Below are 12100 nucleotides of genomic sequence, written 5' to 3'. Positions count from 1 at the left end.
AGGTTGGAGACTCACAACATTGAGTCTCCACCTTCTTTATGTTGCTGTCAGACTTCTAGGTTTGTCTTGAGGATGGGGAGAGGGGAATGGAAAATGATGATCACTTTGCCTCAGTGGTGTCCAGAGTTAACAGGAAAATTGACAAGATAACTTGCAACCATTTTATTTCCATGTTTGATGTCAAAGTACTTGATCTTAATAGTAGGTACTAATATCTGGGGTTTATGTAAGAGCCCTCTGTAGAAGCTCAAAAACAGCATAAACATCTGAAGAGATTACAGTGACCAATTGGGAGAACCATGGAAATTCTCCAATAATTATTTTTAAATTCTCCTTTTACTGATGTTCAAAAAGTTAATCACCCAAAAGGAACTTTAATAATTGGTAAAAAATAAAGGCAGTAAAACTGTTTTTTAAAATATATTCAGACTCTGCACGTTGGATGGAAGATCATTGCTTGGTGCAGCTGAGTTAGACAACAACCAGTACTATGTGGCTGTGGGATCAGAGAAATTCAAGAAGCTGCCCTATTATCAAGCCTTGTCCAAGAAAATTACAGCCCGAGAGACTCAAGGGTAAGTTCTAAACATTACCGCTTTAGGTCTTTGATGTATGAGCAAATAAATGTGTGGTTAATGCTTTGATGTGTGGGTAAAGTGTTACTTTTTTTATTTGGCCTTGAGATGTAGACATCGCTGAGAAGTCCAGCATTTATTGCCGATCAGTAATTGCTCCTGAGCAAATGGTGCTGAGCCACCTTCTTGAACTGCTGCAGTCCATGTGGTTGTAAGCACATCCAGGGTACAGTTAGGGAGGGTGTGCCAGGATTTTGACACAGCCACAGTGAAAGAACGACAATATAGTTCCATGTAAAGACACTGTGTGACTTGGAGGGGAACTTGCAATTGGGGCGTTCCCATTTATCTGCTGCTCTTGTCTTTCCAGATGGTAATGGATAAATTATATTGTGCAATGCAAAATTAAGTGCTGCTCATAGATTGGGTGGGTGTAAGGAGTTTTAAAATTCTTCAGGAGTGAGATGTTGGCTTTTAATATTTTTAAAGCAAATGCCAGATCTCCTAGATCAAATACGTTGACGGGAACTGCTAAACTTTCCCATGCAACAATATGTTATCATTTACTTTTTACTGCAGGCAGTATATCAATGTGTTGAAGTAAGTGATATTATTATAACTGCAGTATGTTGGACTGTAATCCCCTGGTATAAAGACAATTGTAAAATTTGTAGGAGTTAGTGGACCCTCACACCATGGAACAAAAACAGAAAAATGCTGGAAAATCTCAACAGGTGGAGAGAAAATAGAGCCAACATTTTGAGTCTGGATGACCCTTCATCAGAGCTGTGACAAGCCAATGATGCCTCGTGACACAAATATGATCATGGCTAGTAAGTTCCAGCTCGGTTGGGAATTCCTCTCTCAGCCAGGGTCCCACCTGTTCAATTGATTAGATCTAATGGTTTGACTCCACCCAGTTGTGACCCAAGTGATTGTCTGGATACTTTGTCAATGGGATAGGGAATAGATCCCCATTCATCTCTTTCAAGACAATTTAACTTGGTGTGGCTTTGCAGACAAATTGTCTACATTTTAGAATATACTGACATTTGTGTTCCTGGCAGGTTCCCTTGATCGCTTCATGTTTTGCAGAAACTATTATAAACCTTGCTCATGTGATGTTAAACTGTAAATGGAAGAACCCTTCGGAACATTAACATACAGAGGGATCTGGGTGTGCAGGTCCACAGTTTCCTAAAAGTGGCAACATAGGGACCAAGTTGATTAAGAAGGCATATGGTATGCTTGCTTTCATCACCCGGGGCATTGAGTACAAGAGTTGGATAATTATGTTGCAGCTATATAAAACATTGGTGAGGCCGCATTTGGAGTATTGCATGCAGTTCTGGTCACCACACTACCTGAAGACTTGGAAGCTTGGGAGAGAGTGCAAAGAAGATTCACCAGGATGTTGCTTAGTCTCAAGGATGTTGACTATGAGGAGAAGTTGAATAAACTAGGGTTGTTTTCACTGGAAAGACGGAGGCTGAGGGGAGACCTGATGGAGGTCTACAAAATTATGAGAAGAACAGACAGGGTGGATAATCAGAGGCATTTTCCCAGGGTAGAAGCATCAATTACAAGGGGGCACAGATTCAAGGTGAGAGGGGGGAAGTTTAAGGGAGATGTGCGGGGGAAGTTTTTCACGCAGAGAGTGGTGGGTGCCTTGAATGCACTGCCAGAGGAGGTGGTGAAAACAGGCACATTAGCAACATTTATAAGCATCTGGATGGATTCATGAAGAGGGAGGGAATAGAGGGATATAGTCCGAGTAAGGGCAGAAGGTTTTATTTTAGTTTAGTTACGGCATCATGATCGACAAGGGCTTGGAGGGCCGAAGGGCCTGTTCCTGTTCTGTATTTTTCTTTGTTCTTTGTTCCTCTTTGTCATGTCAGTGAGGGGAGAATTCTTTATTTGGGGGGAACCAATGGTGGGGAAGCCCTGTAAGTGCATTTAAATTTATTAAAATGGATTTGGGCAGGAACTCCATTACGTCACCAGCTTGGGGAGGAGAAAATCAGAAAACGAGACCTCGCTGCTGAGATTCTCATTCTCGCAATCTGGTGAGATTTTCCACCAGTCTCACCATTTTCCCCATGGCCAACGCCAGCCGAATATCCCCCCCCGACATGGACACACACACACACACTGGGTGTGCCTGAACCTTTAGATTAAGAACTTGATGCTGGTTGGGTTCCAGTCAGTTTCATTCTCCTTCCCTGGAATGAGTTTTTTGTCAATCAGTATTTACATGTTGTTGCATTGATGGCAAATGGTGCTGGTCATTCATCCTATAAATCACATATGGACCATATTCAAGGTAAACTAGACAGTTGGCACCTCAGTCTCTCCATGAAGTCAAAAGCCTGAACTGCCATTTATTTCCATATGCTCACAAGTAAACTTGAAAGAGTGATAGGAGAATAGTTCAGGTGACCGGCTTCTCCAACAAGGTTGCCTATTGTCTGATCCCAGGCGCAAGTGGGGCTACTTTGTTGATATATTATTAACATGGGGGAACAAGTTGGTCTGCATTATTACTGATGTAGAATCAGCGACAAGTAGACATGTCATTTGGCCTATCAAGTCTGCACCAACTCTGACAGAGCATCTTACCCAGGTCCACCTCACCTGCCCTCTCCCCTTAACCCCATGCATTTACCCCACTAATCCCCCTAACCTACACATCTTGGGACACTAAGGGACAATTTAGCATGGCCAATCCACTTAACCTGCACATCTTTGGACTGTGGAAGGAAACCGGAGCACCCAGAGGAAACCCACGCAGGCACAGGGAGAACGTGCAAACTCCACACAGACACTCACCCAAGACCGGAATTGAACTTGGGTGCCTGGAATGGGAAGGCAGCAGTGCTAACCACTGTACCACCGTGCTCCCTTGATAGTGTAAGAGTCAGCTGACTTGGAGTCTAGTTGGAGAAAGCTCATGGCTTAGCCTGAGGAATACCAGAGGTATTTTATAACTGCAAATAGTTACGTTCTTACAATAAACCAAGTTATTGTTCTGACATCTGCATCTCTGAACACCTTAGGCAATCACAGCCAACATGCAACTTGTTTTTCTGTCAGAACCTCCTTATAGAATGGCAGAGATTGAGGACCCAGAGGAACAGAATGAGTGTAATGGGCACAGGGAAATTGGAGAGAGAAACAGTTTCGGATTGCGTACTCCCACTTCACCATTCCTTGTAGATTTGTTATTTTTTCAAATAGACACAAATGCCTCCCTTGCAAAAATGATATTTACTGTTAGGTTTACAGGTTTTGTCATGTTATCTCTTGCCATTTTTAAAATGATTCAATTTCTCAGCCTAGGGCTTGCTTAATCTAGTATCTCCCCAAGGATAGGAAAAACTAACATTACCCATTCCTTTCCATATCACAGTTATAATTCCGATCTGTCGGTGGTGTGATATTGGGGCCAGTTGTGGCAAGGCAGTGGCCTGAATGCCTCATTCAGATGGCTATAGGTAGAAGAATATGAAGCCGCATGCTACTGTGCTACAAATAAACTAGGCCGAACATGCCGCGGCAGAGGTCCAATCTATCTTTATTTTATCCTAACGAGTTTCTGTGAGTCTACCTTTGATCACGTACCTTTGGTGTAAGCCTGGTGGGAAACGCCAGGGAGACATTGTAAAGAGTTGTAAATGACCATTTATGCTGCCTTTCTGGGATTTCCAATGTCTCAAAGTTGCAACAGGTTTGTAGTATTGTGTAATTTCGAGGCTGGTATGTCTCGCGTATGTTTCATAGTTACATGGAACTGCACAGAGTTCAAAGCACAGAAACAGGCAGTTTGAACCAACTGATTATGCTAACATTTATGCTCCACATGAGCTTCCTCTCTCTGATTCTTAACCTAACTCTAGTATTTCAAAATTTGAGCTCCAGTAATGTGTTTCTTGGACCCAGCATTCATAGAGTCATAGTGGTTTACAGCATGGAAACAGGCCCTTTGGCCCAACTTGTCCATGCCACCCAGTTTTTACCATTAAGCTACTCCCAGTTGCCTGCATTTGGCCCATATCCCTCTATACCAATTTTACCCATGTAACTGTCTAAATGCTTTTTAAAAGACAAAATTGTACCCATCTCTACTACTGCCTCTGGCAGCTTGTTCCAGACACTCACTACCCTCTGAGTGAAACAATTGCCCCTCTGGACCCTTTTGTATCTCCCCCCTCTCACCCTAAACCTATGCCCTCAAGTTTTAGACTGCCCTACCTTTGGGAAAAGATATTGAATACCTACCTGATCTCTGCCCCTCATTATTTTATAGACCTTATAAGATCACCCCTAAGCCTCCTACACTCCAGGGAAAAAAGTCCCAGTCTATCCAGCCTCTATCCAGCCTCTCCTTATAACTCAAATCATCAGGTCCCAGGCGTCTATTATATGTTAACTTTGGTATGTGGCTGCATATTTTATTGAAAACCTCAATGTTAAGTGTTGCTGTTACAGTAAAACCCCAACATCGTACCTGCATTCCTCATTATGTCAGTAGATGGCACTGTGGTAGGAATTTTCATGTTACATCCAGCTGGTCACAGATTCGCCCAGCCTGATGATCCACACTGCAGCTGTTGTTAAGATATATATGTAGGGTTGCAAACTGTGGTCAGATTTATTGCAGGAGGTTTCACCACATGAACTCCCCCCTCCAACTCGGTCATGCTATCATTTGTTTTCCTTCTTCAGTATCTATGATATGAAAAAATGGAAGTGTTCAGGAAAATGAAATGTCCTTCTAATTTTTCTCCCACATTGCTCACAGTAGTGTCCAGATGATTAAAAAATTCCTGCTTTAATTCCTGAAGGCGCCATGCAGGCCAATCCTGGATAGTTAGCAACTGTGTATCTATCTAGATACGGATATCGAGATATCTTTTGAATGGACCTACCTCGCATTAAGTTGATTTTTCTCTACACCTTAGCTATGACTGTAACACTACATTCTGCACTCTCTCCTTTCCTGCTCTATGTACGGTATGCTTTGTCTATATAGCGCGCAAGAAACAATACTTTTCATTGTATGTTAATACATGTGACAATGATAAATCAAATCAAAATATGCAAATATGCATGGCAAATTTGTAATTAGTTTCTGGTCTCCAATTAGTTTTGTGGAAAGGTTTTTTAAAACTAATTTTGTGATCTTCAATTTTAAATTGGTAAGAACTGGTAAGATTTTGATCCTCAGTTTAAGAAATCATTTTGTAGGAGTATGACCTATCCTTGTTACGTAGACCGCAGATCAAAAACTGAAATTCAGTGCTCTAGTGTGTAATAGCCTCTACATGGATCTTCACAAGTGCCTTCATGACAAGAAGGAAAACAGCATTTAGTCTTATTTGGTTCTGCATATTGATGTGAGCCACATAGAATCATAGTTTTTCACATACCTTTTTGTTGCCATGCACACCAGGCTTGATGGGGGTCATAGCTAGCCTTCCAGCCAGCAGGATAATATCCCCCATTTGCGAGTGAATAGGTGAGCATGCATGAACCTTACAATGTCACCTACAGAACGACCAACTAGTACACCATTGATTACAATCTGATGCACGATACCTTTACAACGAGCACTTCATTCTTTCTCTCTAATTTTGTTTTATCGTTAAATTAAATTTGCCTTTAAATTTTGTGGCTTCAGTTTTTTAAAAGCTTTCCTGGCTCTTCATCCTACATGTATTTATAGAAACCTGATATTTTTTATTGATTTATTTGCAGCTAACAATATGCAAATTCATGAAAAAGAAACTTTTAAAATGTTATTTTTTTATGGCACGTTATTAGCTAGTACTGGTATGCAGTTCTGGTGGGTGGACTACATGAGTGAAACTAAAGTTAGTCCAAGTATACAAATACCTCCACTATTGCCCTGTTTGTGATTTTTGGGGAAATAATTTTGCTTTTATTTTATACCTATTCTTTGGAACTTTTTGCTCCTTAAAGTTTGGTCTCATGGTCAATGTTTTTCAACAATTTTGTTTGATGCACAGAACTCCATGGGCGAGATTTCCCAGAAATTGGAAAAAGCCAATGGCGGCCTGGAAAGTGGCATTGACGTTGCTGAAGGCAATGCAGCTTTCTCTACTGTAGAGTGTAGCACTTTGGAAAGAAATCCTCAAGGATTATATCCCACGTTATATCACTGGTGGCCTTGATTTGCCTGCCCTGCCAGTAACTTAAAGCGTGAGGATTGGGGCACCATATTTAAATACCGCGTTAGTGCACAGTGACCAACCAAGCTGGTTAACCCTGAAACTCCTCCTAACCCTACCCGGAACAGGGTCAGCAAGGTGGCACAGTGGTGAGCACTGTTACCTCACAGCGCCAGGGACCCAGGTTCAATTCTGGTCTCGAGTCATTGTCTGTGTGGAGTTTGCACTTTCTCCCCGTGTCTGCATGGGTTTTCTCCGGGTGCTCCAGTTTCCTCCCACAGTGCAAAGATGTGCAGGTTAGTTTGATTGGCCATGCTAAATTGACCCTAGTGTCAGGGGGATTAGCAGGGTAAATGTGTGGGGCCTGGGTGGGATGTGATCGGTACAGACCTGATGGGCCAAATGGCCTCCTTCTGTACTGTAGGGATTCTATGATTCTATGACTTGACACTACCTGGGCAGTGCCATGGGTGGTGTCCAGGAAGTGCCAGGGCAATACCTGGGCAGGGCCGTCTTCTCTCCTGAGTGCTGCACTCACCTGAAATCCCTGAGGTGTTCTTGCCAGGTGCATGTCTTTGAAGACCAGCTGAGCTTCATGCCGTTCTGCCATCACATTACACCGCCGTGGATGGATTTTCTGATGTGGGGGGGGTGCAGGAGATGATTTTGGCATAGGGGTTCGATAATGAAATGTTAATTTATTACAATGATGTTCCCGACATTGAAGGTTGCAAAATGTGTTCATCGCTGATGGGGGGAAGGGAACAATCACATCACACATTTACGCCAATGTAAAATGCAACTTTGCACTTCTGGCGATATTTTCTGCTTCCGTCACTGAATCTGCCCGATGGGAATGGAAAATCCCGGCCCATGTAATGAGCTTCTAAGATGAAGAATTGATTATGGTAGATTCCTCCCAATCTTTGACATGCAGGGTTGAATGTTATGGCCCCCGTGGGCAGGTTGCTGTGGGTGAGATGGAAGCTGGATGCGGGTAGGGGGGTGGTTTGTAAAATTACGTGCTGTACCAGGGGTGCTATTCCTGGTTCTTATCTGCCCTCCCGAGTCCCTGTTACAATTTTACTAGCTATGGGGAAAGAGCTGATCACCCGTGGACCAATTAAGGCCCTTACTCGGCATCCTCGCACTGCTTCTGGGATTTTCCCTGTGCTGAGTGTCCAGCTCGCCAGGTTTCACTGGGTGAGCTGGTGGCTGGTTAAGGGGATGTTTCTATCAGCATATGCCCTCTGTGCACACTGGATGCCCCCAATGTCTTCCCACTCACATGCCTCTCCCCCCACCCACTTCCCTATCCACCTTGTCCCCCACCCCTGTTTCCCTGGCCTATCGCCTAGCCCAGGCGAGATCCCAGACTTAAGTCTGGGCTCCTTTGCTGAATTCCTCCATCAGGACTCCCTGATGAGGGCAGAAAGCCCGCATTAACCAATTAATGGCTCAATAGCCATTTTAAGGCTGTGGTGTGTGCTGGAAAAAAGAGGTTTGGGCTGGTGCTCACACTTACACTGGCACAGTCCAGCTCCTAGTGTTGTGAAAATGAGGCTGGGATTTGCTGGATAGATTCCAGTGTGTTTGGAGAGGCCAGGCAGAGCCCAGTGTGTTTGCACCCTGGGGGTGCGATCTTACCGGGCGTTCATGCCAGGCTCCTGCTGCAGTGAGTTTGGAGAATTTGGCAGCCAGTAAAATCTCTGTTCACTGCAGTGGGATGGGAAAATCCCACCGGCGTGAACGGTGGTAACATTCCAGCCTGGGAGTTTTCACTGATTGAATGAGACGATTTATCTAGGTTGATCCTGGGCAGGTCAGTTGGGTTCAAAACCTAAACATTAAGTTTCAGTTGCCTTCACAGACATCACAGAACATTCCTCTTTCTCTATTAAAATCATGTTTCATTCCTCCAAACCTTATCTCAATGGAGCAAATGAAAGGCTTATTCTCCACTAAAGTGAAAGAACTTGCATTATTTACTGCCTTATCATATATTCCAAGATGTTCACACAAGGAATCATTTTTGAATTAGAGTTATTGTTGCTATATAGCTGAACATAATAGTCACTTTGTGCACAGCAAGATACCACAAACATAATTAGGTTAACTAACCGGTTAATCAATTTTTAACAAACCAGTTAATCAATTTTTGTTGGTATTGTTTGAGGGAAGAATGAGTGGGACAGTGAATGAAAGCACTGCTCATCTTCAAATAGAGTCTTTAATAATCCCCCTGCAGGTAAACACAATCTCAACTTCATATCTTATCTACTGTACAGATTTGCAATGGAACATAGAACATTGAACAGTACAGCACAGGAACAGGTCCTTTGGCCACAATGTTGTGCCGAATATGATGCCAAATTAAACTAATCCCTTCTACCTGCCCTTAGTCCATATCCCTCTATTCCTTGCATTTTCATGTGCTTATCTAGAAGTCCCTTAAATCCCCCTATTGTATCTACCTCCACCATCAGCCCTGGCAGCGCGTTCCAGACACCTACCACTCTCTGTGTAAAAAAACTTGCCCCTCACATCGCCTGTGAACTTTCCCCTTCTCACCTTAAGTGCATGCCCCCTAGTATTAGAAATTTCAACTCTGGAAAAAAGATTCTGCCTGTCAACCCTATCTATGTCTCTCATAATTTTATCCGCTTCTATCAGGTCTCCCCTCAACCTCCGCCACTCCCAGTTTGCCTAGCCTCTACCTTATGACTTGTACTTTCTAATCCAGACAGCATCCTGGTAAACCTCTTCTGCACCCTCTCCAAAGCCTCCATATCCTTCCTGTAATGTGGCGACCAGAATTGAATGCAATACTCTAAGTGCGGCCTAACCAAAGTTTTATAAAGCTGCAACATGACATCCTGATTCAGCCCAACCAATAAACACAAGCATGCCATGTCTTCTTTACCACCTTATCTACTTGTATGGCACTTTCAGGGAGCTATGGACTTGAACCCCAAGATCCATCTGTACATCAGTGATGTTCAGAGTCCTGCCATTAACTGTATACTTACCCTTAACGTTTGATCTCCCAAAGTGCAGCACCTCACATTTGCCCATATCTGCAGCTGACCTATATCCCGCTGTATCCTTTCACAACCTTCTACACTATCCACAACTCCACCTATCTTTGCGTCATCTGCAAACTTACTAACCCACCCATCTACGTTTTCACCCAAGTCATTTTTATATATTATAAACAGCAGAAGTCCCAGTACGGATCCCTGCAGAACACCACTAGTCACAGACCACCAGCTAGAAAAACAACCTTCCACCATTACTCTCTGACTTTTAAGGGCAAACCAATTCTGAATCCAAGCGGCCATGTCACCATGGATGCCATGCATCTTAATCTTCTGGATGAGCCTACCATGAGGGACCTTGTCTAAAGTCTTACTAAAATCTATGTACAATAGTGCAGCATTTCTTCAGAACTGCACCGACATGTCAGCTGTGTATAAACTGAGCTTGAACAACCATTAGACTCAGGAATGAAAAGTGCTACTAACGGAGTCAGGATGACAAAGCAGTACCAAAAGACATATATTGTGTCTGTGTTTTCCATCTTAAGTGCACAAAGCTAAATCTTAAAGATTTTTTTTGAAGGGATTGTTGACACTTTTGATTTGAGGCAAAGCTAAACTTTCTTTACTCTGCACCAATAATGTGCCTCAATCCAACCTACTTTCCTGCATCAATGTGATGTGGATAGTCAGTAATGCATTGGCAAAGAACGATCCAAATGACTTACAGGAAGGCTGGAATAAGTTTTGGTAACTCACTCATTTTTGTCGCTAAATTATAGTTTTAGCTATTAAATGATTATGCTATTTAAATCAATAAAACATTTTCAAGCAATTGTGCAATAATGCAACCATCCGTTAAGGTGGGCTCATTCTCAAACTTGTAATACATTGCACTATTGACTGCATTGTCATGTATTATAAAGATACTTGGGTGCGAATTGCAATTATCAAAGAGACGGTGACTAATGATATAATTAATTCAGCATTAACAGATGTTCCTAAATAAAATATTCAATGTTCCATTGCAAAATTTGTGGACATGTTTATATATTCTGGATAAATGTAAATTCACTTGGCTTCATGGTGTTTGTTCTGCTGTAAGCGTCTTTTGTTCAAACTGAAATTGGAAAGAACAGGGCTAAAGTACTTCTCTGCTTTGCTTGTTGAAAATCCACCGAGCACAATTCCTGATGTAAGTTCATGAGAAACAAAATTTACACAAATGCTTTGCTTGCAATAATGATCTGATATACCTTCAGTGGAAGAGCTGAAGAAGTCAGTAGTATTATCGCCATCTCTAACAGTTGTAACAATGGTGCAGTTTAATTGTTGAAAGCAGTTCCTCTGAGAGATTTGACCAGCATCACCTTTTGCCAGCAGCTCATCATTTACATGTACCTCACCTTTCTGACCCACCAATTTGTCGGTGTCGATTTGATTTGATTGCTGGCATTCCTTGTTTCTTAGTCAGAAGCTTATGGTTTCAAGTTTCACTCCAGGATTCAAGATCATCAACTAATCCTGTGCTGTACTGCAGAGTGTTGCATTGTCAGACATGTCACCCCTTTAGATGGTGCATTAAATTCACGCAGCACCTGCCTGTTTGTTTAGTTCACGTAGGTTGCTTATGATGTAATCCTACCTTTTTAAAAATTATTCTTTCGGCATTAGCTGATCATCCTTAATTATGAACATGTGTACGAAGACACAAATTAGAAGCAGAAGGCCATTCAGCCCCTCAAACCTGCTCCACAATTCAATAAGATCATGGCTGACCTGACAGTGGCCTCAACTCCACATTCATTTACCCCCACTAACCTTTGATTCCGTTGTTGGTCAAGACTTTATTTTACCTCTGCTTTAAAAATATTCAGTAACCCTGCCCCCATCACTGTCTGGGGAAAGATTCACAACCCCCTGAGAGAAAAAAAAGTCTTCTCATCTCCGTTTTAAATGTGAGACCCCTCAGTTTAATGTGTGCCTCAGTTCTAAGTTCTCCCACATGGGGCAACATCCTTTTATCATCCACCCTGTCAGGCCCTTTTATGTTTCAATAACATTGCCACTCAATCCCCCAAAGCTCCAGTGAAGTCCCAGCCTATCCAACATTCCATAGTAAGATAACCCACCCCTTCCTCCCCCAGCCCCGTCCCAGTTATCAATCAAGTTCTCTGAGCTGCCTCTAATGCTTTTATATCCTTGAACTGAGTGGCTTGCTCTTTTCGGAGGCCAGTTAAGAGGCAACCATATTGCTGTGGATCTGGAGTCAACTAGACAAGATCAGTTAAGGACG

General features: G+C 42.7%; 1 protein-coding gene across 1 annotated transcript in view; it reads left to right on the top strand.

Annotated features, from left to right (window-relative positions):
• dcdc2c (doublecortin domain containing 2C) overlaps positions 1 to 12100 on the top strand; it is a 124475-nt gene that overhangs the window by 53950 nt on the left and 58425 nt on the right. Inside the window, exon 5 of the mRNA XM_078213752.1 lies at positions 429 to 575. Coding sequence (XP_078069878.1) covers positions 429 to 575 — 147 coding nt within the window. The remainder of the gene's footprint in view (positions 1 to 428; positions 576 to 12100) is intronic.

This window comes from Mustelus asterias, chromosome 5 (assembly GCF_964213995.1).
Source record: "Mustelus asterias chromosome 5, sMusAst1.hap1.1, whole genome shotgun sequence".
NCBI classification, from domain to species: domain Eukaryota; kingdom Metazoa; phylum Chordata; class Chondrichthyes; order Carcharhiniformes; family Triakidae; genus Mustelus; species Mustelus asterias.
The sequence above is the reverse complement of the archived record's forward strand: the minus strand, read 5'-3'. Positions and strand labels throughout refer to the sequence as shown.